General features: G+C 51.0%; 1 protein-coding gene across 1 annotated transcript; it reads left to right on the top strand.

Annotated features, from left to right (window-relative positions):
• Positions 1-2,525: 2,525 nt before the first annotated feature.
• LOC115081591 (liprin-alpha-3-like) lies at positions 2,526-19,109 on the top strand. The gene is made up of 20 exons (XM_029586013.1): positions 2,526-2,605; positions 2,937-3,068; positions 3,270-3,332; positions 4,116-4,195; positions 6,954-7,101; positions 8,415-8,635; positions 10,093-10,315; positions 10,820-10,977; positions 11,485-11,645; positions 11,756-11,849; positions 12,092-12,173; positions 12,622-12,822; positions 12,975-13,037; positions 15,192-15,367; positions 15,466-15,563; positions 16,716-16,891; positions 17,230-17,298; positions 17,453-17,627; positions 18,652-18,722; positions 18,861-19,109. The coding sequence occupies exons 2-19, from the start codon at positions 2,955-2,957 to the stop codon at positions 18,705-18,707; spliced, it is 2,358 nt and encodes a 785-aa protein (XP_029441873.1). The 5' UTR covers positions 2,526-2,605; positions 2,937-2,954; the 3' UTR covers positions 18,708-18,722; positions 18,861-19,109.
• The last annotated feature ends 1,192 nt before the right edge of the window (positions 19,110-20,301 follow it).

The following is a 20,301-nucleotide window of genomic DNA, read 5'->3' as shown; positions in this document are numbered from 1 at the left end:
ATACTACTAGATCTGTCCGCAGCATTTGACACAGTAAACCATAACATACTATTAAAAAGACTGGAAGAAATTGGATTACAAAGAAAACAATTGACTGGTTCACATCTTATCTTACAAATAGATCTTATCAGGTAAAGATAAAAAACACAATATCAGACAAGATTGACCTAAAAACAGGAGTCCCCCAGGGCTCAGCACTCTCAGCAACTCTATTTAACATTTACATGCTCCCCCTCTGCCACCTACTAGCAGGGCTAGGTATCATACACTACATATACGCTGACGACATCCAACTAATTCTACCAGTTGAAGAATCATTGAGAAACACTGAACTTTGCAATGATGTATCTAGACATAATAAAACAACTATTAACCTCAAATGGAACTAGTAATTAACATAGAAAAAACCGGAATTTTATACACCTTGAACGAAAAAAAACATTGTAAGAATTCAAAATCCCATCAAACTTAAAAACGATAAATTAAGTGGAGTTAAATGATAAGGCTAGAAACCTAGGAGTAATTATGGACACTGAAATCAGCCTTAAACAACACATCAATAAAAGTAAGAGAAGGCTATGCCAAACTAATTGTCCTTAGAAGACTAAAACCCTTATTAACTCAAGAACACTTTCGCACAGTACTACAGGCACTATATTTGCTAGCACAGACTACTGTAACACACTTTTCCTGGGATTACCATATACCACAATCAGGCCACTACAAATACTACAAAACTCAGCTGCCAGAATACTTACTGGAAAAGGCAGAAGAGATCATATCACCCAAACACTTGTGGATTTACACTGGCTCCCAATAGAACAAAGAGTACAATTCAAAACACTTTGCACAATTCATAAATTAATTAATGACAACAACGCCGACTAGGCTAAACACGGCACTACAATACATGTCCCCCAAAGAAATCTCAGGTCGGCCAATAAAAGCTCTACTAACCATACCCTCAGTCAAAACAGCAAGATTGGGACTAGAAGGGTAGGGACTAGAAGGTAGGGACCCTTCTAGTCCCTACCCCTTCCATGGCCCCCAGCGGTTGCCTCCTCTGAGCCTTTCCACAAGGAACCCCTTGCTAGACACTGCTTATTTAATACCTGCTAAGTTCAACACTTTCATGTTAACCAAATATGTTTTTGCTATCTGAGTTATTGCTCTCGTCTAAACTACTTCTTCTCTAATGACCATGTTTTACACTCCCTGTTTATTGTAACTTGTCTTTCTACTATCCGTGTTAACTGGTTGTTTTCCCCCAGTTTATTGTAAACCGGTACGATAAGACTTGTCTTGAGCATCGGTATATTAAAAGAAGTTAAATAAAATAAATAAATGCTGAATTTAATTTTATTGTAATTTTTTTTAATGTTATTTTATTGATTGTACTTTTGTATTGAGTTTAAGATTATGATTATTTCTGTTTTATTCTGTTTGCATTTTATTATTTTTTATAAATCTGTTTTATTGTAAACTGGTACGATAAGACTTGTCTTGCGCATCGGTATATTAAAAGAAGTTAATAATAATAATTAATAATAATTGACCCAAGTGAGAGAGAGAGCTCTATCTTTGGCAGGACCATTATTATGGAACACATTACCACTTGAGCTAAGACTAATGAAAGAACTAAAACTCTTCAAAAAAGGCCTAAAAACTTGGCTTTTCAAAAAAGCATTTCACAATGAGAGCGATGACTAACAACAAATACATACAACTGAAAGGCACCATAAAAAAAGGAGAATCGACAATTTTATTATTTGTTACCCATTATTAAATATTAAATTGAAACAGTATACACAATATATGATTATCCCCAAATCATATAAATAGTAACCCCAACCCATCTCTCATTTAGAGTATAATACTGAACTATGTAACCGTAAAATATTGGCACACTATGGATAACTTAGAACCTAACCAAACCTATTTCGTGCCAAAATGTAAACCGTTGTGATGTTATATTACTAAACGACGGTATAGAAAAATTTTCAAATAAATAAATCAATCTTCGGAAACCTGACCTGTCGTCCAGCAGTAGCACTAGGTTATGGGACCCTTTTGACTGCAGCTAGAAACGTGGGGGTGTAGGAAAGGGTGGGCCCCCCCTCCGTCTCATTCTGGCTCGGGCCTGCTCTACTGACTGATGGGAGAAGGGTGGGGCATTTTGCACTTGCATCTTTCCAAAAGTTTAACTGCAGTCCCCTGTCCTTCACAGAAAGACGGCAGCGACAAGGCCTGAAGGTGCGGGGGGGGGGGGGGGCCCTGTTCCTATTACTCCCGCTTCTCCAGCAGGGGGTGGGCAGGGGGAAGACTCCCCTTACTGCTGCTGCTGCTGTGCGATGGGGGCATTTCTCCTGACTTAACCTGTTCTGCAGTTTTTAGTGCCGTAACGGCAGGGATTTGCACAGCGGGCTCTCTCAAGACCAGGTTGCCTCTCTGCCAGTCTGTAATCTGGGGTCTCTTTCTCGGTTTCTTCCTGCCTTTCCTACTCCTGGACCCTTCCCCGCAGGCTGAAGAGAGACACGGGAACTTTGAGGAGAGGCTCCGACAGCTGGAAGGTCAGCTGGAGGAGAAGAACCAGGAGCTGCAGAGGGTAAGAAATCCCAGGGGCCCGGAGCCACAAAGGGGCGAGAGGTCTGGAATAAGGAGCTGAGGGGGGGTAGGTCAAGGGTAAGAGCTCCAGAGCCCCAGAGGGGTGAGAGCTCTGGAGCTGAGGACAGTGGGGGAAGGGGGAGCCGGGGGCAAGAGCTCTAGAGCTGTGGGCCGCAGGGACGGAGGACGTGGTTTGAGTGCTGGAGCCGGTGGCCGCAGGGGAGAGAGACACCTTCAAAGCTGGGAACTAAAGGGGAGGCAGTAGAGAGAGGGGGGAGTGGGGATCTCCTGAGGGGGGATATGAGCACATGTAACATTTCCGTCCCATGCAGGCCCGTCAGAGGGAGAAGATGAACGATGAACACAACAAGCGTCTGTCCGAGACAGTGGACAAACTCCTCTCCGAATCCAACGAGCGGCTGCAGCTACACCTGAAGGAGAGGATGGGAGCCCTGGAGGAGAAGGTAACCCTCCCTACCTCATTCTATGAAACCCTGATATCCATCAGTTATACGCAGCTCCCCCACAGTCAAGCACTGGCTCCTGTGTAACTCGCTCTCTTTTTCGCTGTGACTGTCCTCTCTAAGCCCCTGCTGGAGGGTTTCTCTGCCTAGCTGAGGTCTCATTTTCCCTCTCTTTCTCTGTCTCTCCCCTGCCGCTCTCAGAATGCTCTCTCTGAGGAGATAGCCAACCTGAAAAAGCTGCAGCATGACATCCTTCTCAACAAGGTTTGTAGCGGGCTCTGCGGGCATCATCAGCGGCCTGCTGCCGTGTATGGGGGTCACATGGAAATCTGTAACTGTGATCTCTGTCCTTATGGGCCAGGTTAGGGGTTCATTCACCCCCTGTTGCTTCCGCGGGGGGTAGAGGGGTTGTCTGCATGCCTGATGTGTCCAGTGCATCACTAAGGTTTGGGCCATGGGTAGTCCCAGATTGAAAGCTCAGAGCGGTGACACCTGCAGAACCTTGATTCCAATCCTACTTCGGCCACCAGTTCTCATTATGGAAGCTCTCAAAGCTGTGTCACCTGCAGACCCACAGACCCAACTTCCAGTCCCACAGTTGCCACCAGTTCTGACTGTGGGACCTTCAGGGTGGAATCACTCAGAACTGTGACACTTGCAGATCTGTTTTCCAATCCCATCGCTGCCACCATCTGTCACTGAATGACTTTTAGTACAGAATCACTCAGAGTTCCTGCAGCTCCTGTCCCAACCTCCAGTCACATTGATAATGTTGTCATCAGGATATACCTAGCGCTGCTGGGATGTTGAATAGCGGGTGTGGACAAGGGGAACTGAGCATGAAGATACCCTTGTAATACTCACGTAGCATATCTCCATTCCCTGGTCTGGGGAGTGAATGAATATGACTCACTGCTTTGTGGGGCATGCTGCTGAGCCATGAGCTGTTCTGCAGGATTTAAAGCCCAACTCCCAGCCAAATGTCACCCGTGGGCCGTAGTGATGGCACAGCATAATAATCCTCCCCTTTCTTTCCCTCCCCTCCAGGAGCAACTGTTAACTGAGATCGACAGGATGCAGGTAGAGATCGATCAGCTGAGAGGCCGGCCCTCCTCCACATACTCCAGGTATAATGCAACTTGCTCACCCCTCCTTCACCTGCTCCAGGTATACTACAACCTGTGTACCCCTCCTCCACCTGCTCCAGGCATACTCAACCAGTGTACCCCTCCTCCATATACTTCAGGTATACTACAACCGGTATACTTCTTCTCCACCTGCTCCAGACGTACTACAATCTGTGTACCTCTCCTCCTCCAGGTATACTACAAATTGTGTACCCTCCACATACTCCAGGTATACTACAACATAGGTAACTCCCCTCCACCTGCTCCAGGTATACTAAAATCTGCATACTCTTCCTTAACATACTCCAGGTATACTACAAATTACATATCCCTCCTCCACCTGCTCCAGGTATACTACAACCTTCATATCCCTGCTCCACATACTCCAGTTTTCTAGATCACTCCTTGATCCCTTTTTAAAAATTGGCATTACACTGGCAACCCTCCAGTCTGCAGGTAGCATAGATGATGTTACGGATAGTTTACAAATTTTCAATTGCGGGTCCACAATTTCATTTCTCAGTTCTGTCAGCACTCTGGGATGTACACCATCTGGTCCAGGTGATTTGTTACTCTTTAGTTTGTCAATTTGCCCTAGTACAACTTCCAGGTTCACTGAGATTTGTTTCAGCTCCTCTGAATCATTGCCTTTGAATATCATTTCTGGCCTGAGTATCTCTCTTACATCTTCCTCAGTGAATACCGAAGCAAATAATTCATTTAGTCTCTCTGCTATGGCTTTGTCCTCCTTAAGTGCCCCTTTTACCCCTTGATCATCTAGTGGCTCAACTGACTCCCTCGCAGGCTTTTTACCTTGAATGTACCTGAAAAAGTTTTTATTATGAGTTTTTGCTTCCATGGCAAGCTTCTTTTTTTTGCCTTCCTTTTCAATGCTTTGCATCTGACTTGCCAGTGCTTATGCTGTTTCCTGTTTTCTTTTTTCAGATCCCTTTTCCGTTTCTTGAAAGATGTTCTTTTAGATATTATAGCCTCTCTTGCCTCACCTTTTAACCATGCCAATAGTGATTTAACCTTCCTTCCATCTTTTCTAATGTGTGGAATACATCTGGTCTGGGCTTCCAAGATGGTATTTTTCAACAACATCCATGCCTGAGCTAAACTCTTAACCTTTGCAGTTGTTCCTTTCAGTTTTTGCCCAACCATTTTCCTCATTTTATCAGAGTTACCTTTTTGAAAGTTAAATGCTGTCGTAGTAGATTTCTTGTTTGCGCTTCCTCTAGTTAAGTCAAATTTGATAATGTTGTGATCACTATTGCCAAGTGGCTCCAACACCGTTACCTCTCGCACCAAATCCTGTGTTCCACTAAGGACAAGGTCTAAAATAGTTTCCCCTCTCGCTGGTTCTTGTAGCAGCTACTCCATGAAGCAGTCATTTATTTCATCTAGGAACTTTACTTCTCTAGAATGTCCAGATATAACATTCACCCAATCAATACTGGGATAATTGAAATCACCCATTATTACTGTGCTGCTGATTTTGTTAGCTTCCCTAATTTATTTTAGCATTTCGTTGTCTGTTAGTTCAGTCTGGCCAGGTGGACGGTAATACACCCCCACTTCTATTTTATTCCCCTTTTCTCCTGGAATTTCTATCCATAAAGATTCAACATTGCAGTTTGTTTCCTGCAGAACTGTTATCCTGTTTGACTTAATGCTCTCTTTAACATATAGAGCCATCCCTCCACCAATTTGATCCATCCTATACAGGTATATTACAACATGTGTACCCCTCCTCCACCTGCTCAAGTTATACTACAACATGCGTACCTCTCCTCCACTAACTCCAGGTATACTACAACTTCCACCCCTCTTCCACCTGCTCCAAGTATGCTACATGTGTATCCCTCTTCTACCTGCTCCAGGTTTACTACAACCTGTGTACCACTCCACATACTCCAGGTATACAACAACTTGCTCATCCCTCCTCCACATACTCAAGGTATACTACAGCCTATGTACCCCTCTTCCACCTGCTCCAGATATGCTACAACATCTGTACCACTCCTCCACATACTCCAGGTATACTACAACCTGCATATCCCTCCTCCACATATTCCAGGTATACTACAACCTGTGCACCCCTCCTCCACATACTCCAGGTATACTACAACCTGCATATCCCTCCTCCACATATTCCAGGTATACTACAACCTGTGCACCCCTCCTCCACATACTCCAGGTATACTACAACCTGCATATCCCTCCTCCACATATTCCAGGTATACTACAACCTGTGCACCCCTCCTCCACATACTCAAGGTATACAACAACCTGCGCATCATTTTTCCAAATACTCCAGTTGTGCTACAACCTTTGTACCCCCTCCTCCACTTACTTCAGGTATACTACAACTTAGTTATTCCTCCTCCACCTGCTACATGTATACTACAACCTGTATACTCTCCTCCACCTGCTCCAGGTACACTACAACCTATAATCCCTTCTCCACATACACAAGGTATATTACAATCTATGTGCCCCACCCTAATCTATTTCAGGTATTTTATCTTACCAGGTACCCCTCTCATCCTCTTGTCCCTCTGCCAACCTGCTGTTCTCTAGCATGCAGCCTCAGTGAGTCCTGGATTGCCAGGGTACATTTTATAAAGAGGTCACAGTGCTGTGTATATGCTTATAGATATGCTATTAATGAAGGAAGAGACCTAACCCAGGAATATCCTTCTTTTTCCTTCAATCACTCTCTCTCTCTCTCTCTCTCTGCCCTGCTTCCCTCTAGGTCCCTCCCTGGCAGTGCCCTGGAACTCCGTTATTCTCAGGCCCCAACGCTCCCCATGGGGAGTCACGCAGACCACTACAGCAGCAGCGCAGTCGTGCGCCGGCCGAAGAGGGGTCGCTGGGCCACACTTAAGGAGGACCCCGCTAAGGTACACTGTGAGGGTCTGTCTAGCATCTCCCTGCGCAACGTCGGGGACCCCTTGCATAATAATGAATGATGCTACGTATCATTTTTATAACATTATTGCATGTAGGCAGTGCTAAACAATGGTGATAAGTGTTCAGGAACAATAAATCCATTCCCTCAAAGCGGGTACCTGAGGCAATGGGTGACTAAATGACTTGTCCATATCATGTTGATGGGAAGAGCGGGATTTGAGCCCTGGCTTCCATGGTTCTCCACCCACTGCTGTAACCACTATGCCACTCTTCCTCCTAGAACAGTCGGTCCAATGCACTAATGTCTCTGTTAGCTGTGTCTGGGATGGGACAGGGGCCTTCCCATGTCTGCACTGTATGATAGTGTCACACTGATTGCTCTCCCCCAATCCTATATGCCCTGATAATGTGGTTCCTTACCCCCCCATCTGCTCTGTGTGATAGTGTCACACTTATTGCTATCCCCCTCTCTTATAAGCTCTGATTGCATGGTTCCTTCCTCCATCGGCACTGCAATGGCGTCACACTTTATTCAACCCCCTCCCCCCCTGTCCTCTAGGCACTGATAAAAGTGGCCCCTCCTGTGTCTGTGCTGTGGGGTACAGTGAGAAGTGTGACATTACCCCACAGCACACGTTGGTAGAGTGGTTCCTTCCCCCTGTCTGTGCTGTGTGATGGTGTCACACTTATTGCTGTCCCCCTCTCTCATCAGCTCTGATTGCATGATTCCTTCCCCCATCGGCACTGCAGTGGCATCACACTTTATTCAACCCCCCTCTGTCCTCTAAGCACTGATAAAAGAGGCTCCTCCTGTGTCTGCGCTGTGGGGTAATGTCACACTTCTCACTGTACACGGGCTAAGCGGACCATCCGGTCGGTGATGTCTTCGATGACTTTGCTCTTATCATCAATCTGTAAACAACAATTAGACATACGGTTACAGTTCCTTCCCCCTGTCTGTGCTGTGTGATGGTGTCACACTTATCAGTGGCCCCGCTCCTGTACACTGTAATAAAATGGTTTCTTCTCCCTCCCTTTGCCTTCCTTCTGGATATTTGCTCACGTAAGTACTTTCTGTGACCTGAGGTTTCTGGGGTGGGATGGGGAGTCCTATAGAAAAGAAAAGTTTCACTTTGTCTCTTCCTCCTTCCTCCACTGCCTCCTCATCCTCCCTCCATCTCTCCCTTCTCTCCCTGTCTCTCTCCTCCCTTCTTTTTCTGGTCTTCTCCCGGCTGTCTCCACTTCCCGCCCGCCCCATCTCCCTTTTTCTCTCCACCCCATCCCTCCCTGGGTTGTGGCACAGATCCTGACCCTGGATGAGCAGGAATGGGAGCGGGCGCAGCAAGCCAGCGTGCTGGCGAATGTGGCCCAGGCCTTTGAGGGGGACCTGGAGGGCTCGGACGAGGACGACCGCGACGCGCTCTTCAACTCAGCCGACCTGCTGTCCCCCAGCGGCCAGACGGATGTGCAGACGTTAGCCATCATGCTTCAGGAGCAGTTGGAGGCCATCAACAAGGAGATCAAGTGAGGGGGGGTCATTGGGGCCTGAGGCGGGCTGGGGAGAGCAGAAAGGGGGCAATCGAATCCCCTGCTCCTATCCTCTCCATTCCCTGCCCTGCTCACTCCCCACTGCCATCAAGCAGTGACAATTATAACCAGGCAATAGCAATCCAGAGAAATCAATAAATGTACACAAAAATCAATATTAGATCCCACTGTGGTAGCGTGTGCGACTGGTGGCTGGGTCACAGCCAGAGGAAGACACCTGGACTGTGCTTTAGTGCTTTTTATTTGCCATCGGCCCGCAGTTTAAAGTCAGCAGTGCTCTTCAGCAAACAAACCAAAGCAGTTCCACGGTAGCCCTTATGCCAGGGTCCACCCAATCTTTCATACAAGTAATCAGTGCGGTTCACCTTACTTCAGGCTAGACGCTAATGTAGCTCAGCTTCAAAATCCATGCAGCTCACCAGCCTTATAAATACCTGCTCCTTGCAGAACCTGGGGCTCCATCTGCTTCCCGGGGCCTCCCTAACCTTCTCAGGCCCTCAGGTTTTAAGGACTGGTGATGGGCTTCTCCCTTCACCCAGGGTTCCCTGCAGGATTCAGCCTTAAGGAGGACCAGGCGGGATACACACTATTCAATATTATATCAAGCCTAATCAATAAAAATACACACTAATCATTATTATAAAACACCGAATCAATAAAAATACACCCTAATCAATATTATCACATCTAGTCAATAAAAATATACACTAATCATTATTACACACCTAATCAATAAAATTACATAATAATCATTACAACATACCTAAATTAATAAAAATACACACTAATCATTATTATAAAACACCGAATCAATAAAACTACACCCTAATCAATATTATAACATCTAGTCAATAAAAATATACACTAATCATTATTACACACCTAATCAATAAAATTACATAATAATCATTACAACATACCTAAATTAATAAAAATACACACTAATCAATATTATCACATCTAATCAATTAAAATACACACTAATCATTATTACATTATTATTATTTAATTATTTACCCTCCTCCCAGTTTCTAACTTCCTGTTAAAATGTAACTTCCATACTTTACCAGTTTTGATGTAAACCGGCATGATGTCCACAACTAATGCCGGTATATAAAAATGTTTAAATAAAAAAATAAAAAATTACACACCTAATCAATAAAAATACAGAATAATCATTATTATATCACACTTAAATCAATAAAAATGCAGAGTAATAATTATTATAGCCTTCCTAAATCAATAAAAATACACAATAATCAATATTATAACACACCTAAATCAATAAAAAATAACAGAAAACAATGTAAACAGAATTTACATACACTGTCTCCCCCCCATCATACCCCCCCACTGCTCCTCTCTCTGCTTTCCTCCTGTCACCTGCCCCTATCCCTCTTCCTACTCTCATACTGTTCCTTTCCCCCATCCAGGCTGATACAAGAGGAGAAAGAGACCACAGAGCTCCGAGCAGAGGAAATTGAGAGCCGGGTGACCAGCGGCACCCTGGATGGCTCTCTGGGCCGCTATCGTTCAGCTGCCTCCATCCCCACCTCTGTCACCACCTCCACCCTGGCCAGCCCCTCCCCACCCAGCAGTGGGCATTCCACGCCCAGGGTCACTCCCCACAGCCCAGCCCGGGAAGGCGAGAAGTTTGTGAGTACCATCTCTGCTGCGGGTCCCCAGACATGCCTGCTCTCTCTTCACAGTTCCGAAATGAAGGGGGGTGGGACATCGGATCTTTTCACTAGGTGGGGCTGGGGCTCTGCCTTCCCTGTTGGATACAGGGTTATACTCTGTAGATGCTATTTTGGGATGCTGGGGGTTACCGCTTCTGGATACTGTTTGAGAAGCTGGGGGTTACTCTCTGTGGGTGCTGTTTTGGGGTCCTGTGAGTTACCCCCTTTGGATGCTATTTCAGGGTGCTTGGGGGTTATTCTCTGGGTGCTGTTTTGGGGTGCTGAGGATACCCCCTCTGGGGTGTTTTGGAAGCTGGGGGGGTGGTCACCTCCTGTGGATGTCGTTCTGGGATGCTGGTGGCTTATCCCTTTTGGATGCTGTTTTGGGGTGTAAGGGGATTGCTCTCTGTGGGTGCTGCTTTGGGGTTTGCAGGGTGTTCCGTGGCTTTCATGGGCCTTTGACCTTTCGTACCCTGCACAGAATCACGTGCCAAAGGAGGACGGGCGAGAAGACAAACCGCAGGCCACAAACGAGACCACACCACCGCTCACACCACGGGCGGTCCGCCTGGAGAGGATGACGCAGGCCCTGGCACTGCAGACCAGTGCACTAGAGGAAGGCCGGGAGTTGCGGGGAAGGTAAGGTCACTGAAGCAGCCATGGGTGGCGGGGGCGAGGAGGGCACGGGATCCCAGAGGCATGCTTTGCTGGCTGAGTGGGAAGTGACAAAGGGGAGTGGATAATGGAGCTCACATTGAGGAGAGAGGGGCTACAAGTGGTGTGCCGCAGGGACTGGTCCTCGGTCTGGTTCCGTTTAACATTTTCGTGAGCGGCGTAATGGACGGGTTGTTGGGAAAGGTTTATATTTTTGCTAATGAGACCAAAATCTGTAACACTAGTTAAGCAGATAAAGTTATCTGGACAAATTAACTCTGTCCTGGAAGGCTTCCATCTTCTCCAGCTAACTTTTATTGGCTGAACAGTTAGGCAGATAAATTGGAGGCGTGCAGAGCAGCAGGAAATTAAAAACCCAAACTTATCCAGACGAAGCTTCTGAATATCGCACCCCCCCCCCCCCCCCCCCAGTGCTTACCCGCTGACACGTTCTCTGTTTCTCCCTTCCCATGGTCTTCCTTGCCCCCTCAGCCTGGGCCAGGAGGGCATGAGCAGTGCCCACAGCAGCAGTCAGGACTCCCTGCACAAGGCCACCAAGAAGAAGAGCATCAAATCCTCCATTGGCCGTCTCTTCGGAAAGAAGGAAAAGGGCCGGATGGGGCAACTGGGCAGCCGGGACTCCCCCTCCATGGGTAAGAGGGCCAAAGCATCCCCCTCCCCCACACCAGCTGGCTGGGGGCCTCGGGCTCGGGCAGAGGGGGCTGCCAGATCTCATCCTTTTCTCTTTCCCTCTTGTCCCCAGCCGGCACCCCTTCGGAAGAGACGTCGCCGGCGGACCCCATGGGTCTCGCCAAGCTTGCGGGGTCGGTGGAGAAGGACCGACGGAACAAGAAGAAGTAAGCTGCTTGCCAGGGTCAGGGGGGAGCCGGGAGCCTGGGCTGGGCGGGGCTTAGAACTCGGAGCAGGGAGCCCGGGCTTGGCAGGGCGGAGAAGCTGGAGTCTGTGCCGGGGGGGGGGGGGGGGGGGGCGACCGACCCTGAACCCTGAACCCAGAGTTAGGAAGCCAGCTAGCACTGGCTTAAATCGTAGGATGAGGAGGGTGGGGCACTGGCTGAATGCTCTGTTTTGTCCCCTTCAGGCATGAACTGCTGGAAGAGGCCTGCAGGCAGGGGCTGCCCTTTGCAGCTTGGGATGGACCCACCGTTGTGTCCTGGCTGGAGGTACCATACAGGGTTCTATGGGACTCTGGGGTGGGAGACTCTCGGTGTGTGCTGGGAGGGGGATCCTAGGAGCGGGTGCTTTGGAGGGGTGATGAGCAGGTGGAAATGGGGTGCATATGTGAGAAGAGGAAGTGGTGTGTGTGACAGGCGATGCGGGGTGTGTGAGAGGAGGATGGTACCGGAGTGTGTGCATGTGATAATGGGAGGGGTGACAGGGGATGATATAGTAGAAGATAAGAGTGACAGTGGGGGTGGGACAGTGTATATGACATAGCATGGCATGGGAGGGTACACCAGTTCCTGAATATCGCAGGCCTCAACACCCAGGCCTTGGCATTTGATTCTTGGCTGCCCCGGGGGCACCCGTGCATCTCTCTGATAGTACTGAGTGCCTGCCCGGCGGGGTCCTTCCTCTCCTTGGCTCCTGACATACTCTCCCGCCCCGCAGCTCTGGGTGGGGATGCCAGCCTGGTATGTCGCCGCCTGCCGGGCCAACGTGAAGAGCGGTGCCATAATGGCCAACCTGTCGGATCCGGAGATCCAGCGGGAGATCGGCATCAGCAACCCTCTGCACCGGCTGAAGCTGCGCCTGGCCATCCAAGAGATGGTGTCCCTCACCAGCCCGTCTGCGCCGGCCACATCCCGCACGGTAAGGAGCAGCCTCGTACCGTCCCATACATGGGGTAAGCCCTGTCCAGCCTCACACTGCCTCCTGGGCTCTGTTCTAACTCCTTTCCTTTCTCCTCTTCTCTTATGTCCTGGGTGTGATGGGAACTGATAACATCTGGACCTCGTGAACAGTCCACCGGCAATGTTTGGATGACCCATGAAGAGATGGAGTCCTTGACAGCCACAACCAAACCAGTGAGTCTTAGCACTGAGTTCTCTCCATCCTCATGTAGGGGTCAGAGAGGACCTGCACGCTGTGCAGCGAGTGCTCCAGCATTCTTCCCGGCTCTCGGTGCTGCAGTGGTCACAGTTCCTCCACATGACTTATGATCTTGTGTTCTGCACGGTTCTCACGGCTGCCTGCTCCTCCTGCATTCTCACGGTTCTCACAGGTGCCTGCTCCTCCTGCACTCTCACAGTTCCCATGGCTGCCTGTTCCTTTTGCACTCTCACAGTTCCCATGGCTGCCTGCTCCTCCTGCATTCTCACAGTTCTCACAGGTGCCTGCTCCTCCTGCGCTCTCACAGTTCCCATGGCTGCCTGCTCCTCCTGCACTCTCACGGTTCTCATGGCTGCCTGCTCCTCCTGCACTCTCACAGTTCCCATGGCTGCCTGTTCCTCCTGCACTCTCACAGTTCTCATGGCTGCCTGCTTCTCCTGCACTCTCACAGTTCCCATGGCTGCCTGTTCCTCCTGCACACTCACGGTTCTCATGGCTGCCTGCTCCTCCTGCACTCTCACAGTTCCCATGGCTGCCTGCTCCTCCTGCACTCTCACGGTTCTCATGGCTGCCTGCTCCTCCTGCATTCTCACGGTTCTCACAGGTGCCTGCTCCTCCTGCACTCTCACAGTTCCCATGGCTGCCTGCTCCTCCTGCATTCTCACAGTTCTCATAGGTGCCTGCTCCTCCTGCACTCTCACAGTTTCCATGGCTGCCTGTTCCTTCTGCACTCTCACAGTTCCCATGGCTGCCTGTTCCTTTTGCACTCACAGTTCCCGTGGCTGCCTGTTCCTTCTGCACTCTCATGGTTCTCATGGCTGCCTGCTTCTCCTGCACTCTCACAGTTCCCATGGCTGCCTGCTCCTCCTGTGCTCTCACAGTTCCCATGGCTGCCTGTTCCTTTTGCACTCTCACAGTTCCCATGGCTGCCTGCTCCTCTTGCACTCTCACAGTTCTCAGGACTGCCTGCTCTGCCCATGTTTTGCACATTCCTAGGTTTGTCTGCTCCTCCTGCACTCTCACAGTTCCCACAGCTGCCTGCTTCTCCTGCGCTCTCACAGTTTCCCACAGCTGTCTGCTCCTCCTGCACTCTCATAGTTCCCACGACTGCCTGCTCCTCCTGCACTCTCACAGTTCCCATGGCTGCCTGCTCCTCCTGCGCTCTCACAGTTTCCCACAGCTGCCTGTTCCTCCTGCGCTCTCACAGTTTCCCACAGCTGCCTGCTCCTCCTGCGCTCTCACAGTTCCCACGGCTGCCTGCTCCTTCTGCGCACTCACAGTTTCCCACAGCTGCCTGCTTCTCCTGCACTCTCACAGTTCCCATGGCTGCCTGCTCCTCCTGTACTCTCACAGTTCCCACGGCTGCCTGCTCCTCCTGTGCACTCACAGTTTCCCACAGCTGCCTGCTCCTCCTGCACTCTCACAGTTCCCATGGCTGCCTGCTCCTCCTGTACTCTCACAGTTCTCAAGACTGCCTGCTCTGCCCGTGTTTTGCACATTCCTAGGTTTGTCTGCTCCTCCTGCGCTCTCACAGTTCTCACGACTGCCTGCTCTGCCCGTGTTTGCACAGTTCCTAGGTTTGTCTGCTCCTCCTGCACTTTACATTTCCCACATCCTCCTCCTCCTCCTGCGCCATGCACGGTTCCTATGTTTGCCTGCTTCTCCTGTGCTTCTGTTTTTCTGCACAAGGTAACCTGAATGTAGTAACTCTTCTTCTCTGCCTTCCTTTTCATTGCTTCCTGCTCTCTAACCCCTAACCTCTGACAGGAGTCGAAGGAGATCAGCTGGGAACAGGTAATGGGTGCTGCTCCGTCCAGGGTCTGAGGGCCTCATGGCTCAGGCCGCCTGTTTCCTCCTGAGGTTGCATCCTGGGGCCTCTCTGCAGACCCTGGCCTTACCCTGCCCCCGACTTCGGTGGCTCCTTGCCCACCCTGGGCTCAGGCCTCTCATCCAGTGCAATAGGGACTGGCAGGGCCATTAATCCCCCCGACCTGCCTTCCTCTGGCTTACCGGGTAGCCCCCTTCCAGGCCGGAAAGCCCTTCCCCCGCTGCCAGAATCTCCCCCGCAGCCTTTCCTCCCTCCCCAGTTGCGCTCTCACCCGGTCTCCCTGCTTCTCTGCCCTTCCCAGATCTTGGCCTACGGGGACATGAACCACGAATGGGTGGGGAATGACTGGCTCCCAAGCCTGGGCCTGCCCCAGTACCGAAGCTACTTCATGGAGTCCCTGGTGGACGCGCGGATGTTGGACCACCTGAACAAGAAGGAGCTTCGCGGGCAGCTCAAGATGGTGGACAGCTTCCACAGGTGAGGTGGGGCGGGAGGAGGGAGGGCGAGGGGGGGGGGAGGGCGGGGCAGCGGCCTGTCTCTCACACCTGCTCTCCTCCCTGTGATTTTGGCCCCAGGGTCAGCTTGCACTACGGGATCATGTGCTTGAAGCGATTAAACTATGACCGGAAGGAGCTGGAGAGGCGGAGGGAGGAGAGCCAGAACCAGCTGAAAGGTAGCGGGACCTTCTCCGACCCCGTGCACGCTGTCCAGCCGTCTGTCCCGGGAAGGGGATGGGGCACTCTGCACTCGCAGGAGTCTTCAGCAATGCAAGTTCCTGCGTGCCGAGGCCCTTCCTTAGCTCTCCTAACCTCCAAACGTCAATGTACCTGGACAATAATTGTTGATAATCTCCACTCAAAGGGCTTGTCCCACTTTACAGCACAGTATCCCCATTCAACCCCCCTTTAAATTATTATTTGTGTATTTCTATGGGATTTAGGTTTTTTATTTATTTATTTATTTTCTTTTCACTTACTTCGCCAATGTCTGTTCTTATTTTTTTACAAAAAAAATTTTTGAAGATGGAAGAGGAAGTCTCATTCAACGACCCTTTCAATCAACTTCAAATCCATTGAGTTAATAATGTTGGTCTTTGGTTTCTATGTTTAATCACTGACATGCCACCCTACCTTTCCTATTATTTTATTCAAAACCCAAAATACATCCCACCCACTTATGTTTTATTTATTTAAATATTGCAAATGCAATTTCTTAGTTATTTAAAAGGTTTTTCCGTCTTTCACTTAGCTTATCGTGGTATCATGTAACTATGTTGATTGCCCTCCCAACATGGCCATGGTTCGAAATATCCAGATTTCTTCTTCAGGGGAAACTGTTACATGTCCTTCCATCGCAGTGAGATGGAAAATACACGAATAATAATGTAAAGAGGGGGTTGAAGGGGGATATTGTAACGTACCTGGACAAGCATTTGTGCAGCACGTGTCTGTGTGTGTCTCTGCACGTGTGTGTAAGCGTGTGACTCTCTCTGCGTGTGCTGGGTCTCTCCAGCTCTTTGTCACTGCACATGTGTGTAACCATTCTGGGTGTCTCTGTCATTTCATGTGTGTGTAACCGTGTGTCTCTCCGGCGGTCTTGTCTGCACCTGTGGGTAACTGTCTGTATGTCTTTGTCACTACACGTGTGTGTAAGCATGTGGGTCTTTCTGCATGTATACGTGCCTGTGTTTGTGTGTAGGTCTCTCGGTTTCTCTCTCCCCCACACATGATGGTTTGGTCCTATGAGCGAGAGATGTGTGCAGAGAGATGGGGGAGGTAGAGGGGGGTGCAGGGGTGAATAACCCATCTCTGTCTCTCTCCCTCAGATGTAATGGTTTGGTCCAACGAGCGAGTGATGTGTTGGCTGCAGTCTCTGGGCCTGAAGGAGTTTGCAGGGAGCCTGCAGGAGAGTGGGGTGCATGGAGCCCTCATTGCACTTGACGACACCTTTGACTTTAGTGACCTGGCGCTGCTGCTACAGATCCCCACCCAGAACACACAGGTCAGGGGCCTGGGGAGGTCCTGGGGGGGAGGGGGCACTGCTGCTACAGATCCCCACCCAGAACACACAGGTCAGGGGCCTGGGGAGGTCCTGGGGGGGGGGGGGAGGGGGCGCTGCTGCTGCTACAGATCCCCACTCCGAACAGAGAGGCCAAGGACTCAGGGGCATCGCTGCTATAGGTCTAGCGCTGCTTATGTGGTGTAGCACTATAGAAATGTGAAATAGTAGAGTTAGAAGGCTGGTTGGGGTGGCCCTTACATCCCTCTTGACTGGGATGGGTCGGGGGCAGTGTCCGCCCCAGTTCCTCACCGCTCTGTCTTTCTGTCTCATTTTTACAGGCACGACAGATCCTGGAAAAGGAATTTGCCAACCTTATCAGCATGGGCACCGACCGCAGGCTGGATGAGGTAAGGGTGGGAACGTGGAGGGGGGGTACATTGAGAGGGAGGTGCGAGACAGGGGCTGGAAAGGAGTGGAGGTAAAGCAGGAACGCCCCCCCCCCTCCCTCCCTCCCAATATTTATTCCATACCTGTCTCTCCCTCCACCCCAACCCCCTCCAGCCGGACAGCACCAAGCCCTTCAGCCGCTCCCCCTCCTGGAGGAAGATGTTCCGAGAGAAGGACCTGAGGGGGGTGAGCCCCGACTCTGCCGAGACGCTGCCCGTCAACTTCCGCACTGCCACTGTCTGCTCCATTACCTCACCGGCACTGCAGCTCCGCAAGATCCAGTCCGAAGGTATCAGAAACCCTCCGTCCCCTTCCCCATCCTTGTCACTGGCAGGACACTGACGGGAGGAAACGGACACTGCTGGGGACCCCTCCCTCAGCATTGACAGGGCACCGCTGGGAGAAAGCTCACACTGCTGGAGACCCCCCTCCCCCAATACTGACAGGACACTGTGGGAAGGAAGCTTACCTTGCTGGAGACCCCCTCCCCCAGTATTGACAGGGCACTGCTGAGAGGAAGCTCACACTGCAGGAACCCCCCTCCCCCAATACTGACAGGACACTGTGGGGAGGAAGCTCACACTGCAGGAGCCCCCCTCCCCTAATACTGACCAGGCACTGCTGGGAGGAAGCTCACACTGCTGGGGACCCCTCCCTCAGCACTGACAGGGCACTGTTGAGAGGAAGCTCACACTGCTGGGGACCCCTCCCTCAGCACTGACAGGGCACTGCTGGGAGGAAGCTCACACTGCTGGGGACCCCTCCCTCAGCACTGACAGGGCACTGCTGGGAGGAAGCTCACACTGCTGGGGACCCCTCCCTCAGCACTGACAGGGCACTGTTGGGAGGAAGCTCACACTGCTGGGGACCCCTCCCTCAGCACTGACAGGGCACTGTTGATAGGAAGCTCACACTGCTGGGGACCCCTCCCTCAGCACTGACAGGGCACTGTTGAGAGGAAGCTCACACTGCTGGGGACCCCACCCTCAGCACTGACAGGGCACTGTTGAGAGGAAGCTCACACTGCTGGGGACCCCTCCCTCAGCACTGACAGGGCACTGTTGATAGGAAGCTCACACTGCTGGGGACCCCTCCCTCAGCACTGACAGGGCACTGCTGGGAGGAAGCTCACACTGCAGGAGACCCTTCCCCCACCAGTGACTGCTGGGAATCCCAGCAGGACAGACTGACTGCCCTCATCCCCTCATGCCTGGCATCCCAGGCAGGGCTGCATCCAGTGAAGGGTGTGTGTGGGAGGGGGATGGCTGGAGCAGGGGATCCTGGGGCCTTCACGCTCTCCTCCTCTCTTGCAGGAAGTTCCTCAGGAAGCCAGCGAGCTGACATGTCAGTCAGAACGTACTCCTGTTAATGCAGGCCGGGCATGGTGAGTGTCCTGGGGAGAGGCGAGAGGGAGAGGAGAGGGAAGGTGGGATCACAGGGAGGCGGGAGGGAGGAAGAGGGGATAGCCAGGGGAATTGTGGGGAGAGGCTGAGCTCTGACTGTGTTCCCCCCTCTCTTACAGGTGACAGTATTGTGGCAATAAGACCACTGCAGGCACTTTCTGACGCCGTCGTGGGCTGGCTGAGCGGGGACTGGCACTTCTCTCACTGGACGAGGGGGGGGGGGGGGCAGCTGCTCACCACCACCTTGGAAAGGGTGGGGGGAAGGGGGTAATATCAAGAAGATACCCCCATCACCTCCCCCCCCCAGTCTCTGCTCTTTTGTTCTGCACTTGAAATGCCGCCACGTGGGGTATTAATAGTAAGGGGGGGGGGGGGACGAGGGCATCCAGGTCCCTGCTTCCTGGGGGTGGGGGGCGGGGAGCCCTTGGGTTTTTTTTAAATGTGAACTTATCTGCGTGGCACGCAGAATGCAGACGTCTTGCTGCTGGTGGCCTTCAGCAGAAGGACTTACCCCCAGGAGGGTGGGGGTGGGGATGTTAATGATGCATTGGTGCTGGTCCTGCTCTGGGGTAGAGATGGCAGGGCCAGATCCAGTTCTAGTCTTGTATATGCATGGATTTGTTGCCCTCATCTCCCAGGGGAAAGGGATTGGGCAACACAAGAACTGGATCAGCCTGCCCTGATGGCTTGGGGTAAAGCGGCAGTCACTGAGAGAGAGAGATGGAGTGACTGTGAGGAGCCCTGTACATAGTCCCCCACCCCCGTTTCCTATATGTCACCCAGGTAGTTACTGGAGGTGGGCCCCAGACCCCGTTCTCTGTATATCACTCAGGTACAGTGACTGTGGGTGGGCCCCAGACCCCCTTCTCTGTATATCACACAGGTACGGTCACTGTGGGTGGGGCCCAGGCCCCCTTCTCTGTATATCACACAGGTATGGTCACTGTGGGTGGGCCCCAGACCCCCTTCTCTGTATATCACACAGGTACGGTGACTGTGGGTGGGCCCCAGGCCCCATTTCCTATATGTCGCACGTCTATCATTGTTATGGGTAGGCCCCAGGCCCCATTTCCTGTAAGTCACCAAGGTACAGTTAGTGTGGTAGGCCCCAGACCCTATTTTCTGTATATCACACAGGTACAGTGACTGTAAGTGGGCCCCAGCCCCTGTTTCCTATATATCACACAAGTATAGTTGCTATGGGTAGGCATCAGGCCTCGTTTCCTGTATGTCACCCACGTACAATTACTGTGGGCAGGCTCCAAGGCCTGTTCCCCATATGTCACACAGGCACAGTCACTAGATAGGCACCAGGTCCCATTCTCAGTACATCAAGCAGGAACAGTTCCTGTGACTAGGATCCAAGCCCGTAAACCATATATCACGCAGGTACAGTACTATGGGTAGGCTCCAGGCCCCGTTCCCCGTATGTCACACAGGTGCAATGACTGTAGGTATGCCCCAGGCCCTGTTCTCTGTTTGTCATGCAGGTACAGTTAGTGTGGGGAGGTCCCAGGCCCTGTTCCCCGTATGTCACACAGGTATAGTGACCGGGAGTAG

Source organism: Rhinatrema bivittatum, unplaced genomic scaffold (genome assembly GCF_901001135.1).
Source record: "Rhinatrema bivittatum unplaced genomic scaffold, aRhiBiv1.1, whole genome shotgun sequence".
Classification (NCBI taxonomy): Eukaryota; Metazoa; Chordata; class Amphibia; order Gymnophiona; family Rhinatrematidae; genus Rhinatrema; species Rhinatrema bivittatum.
This window is presented reverse-complemented; position numbering and strand designations above follow the sequence as displayed.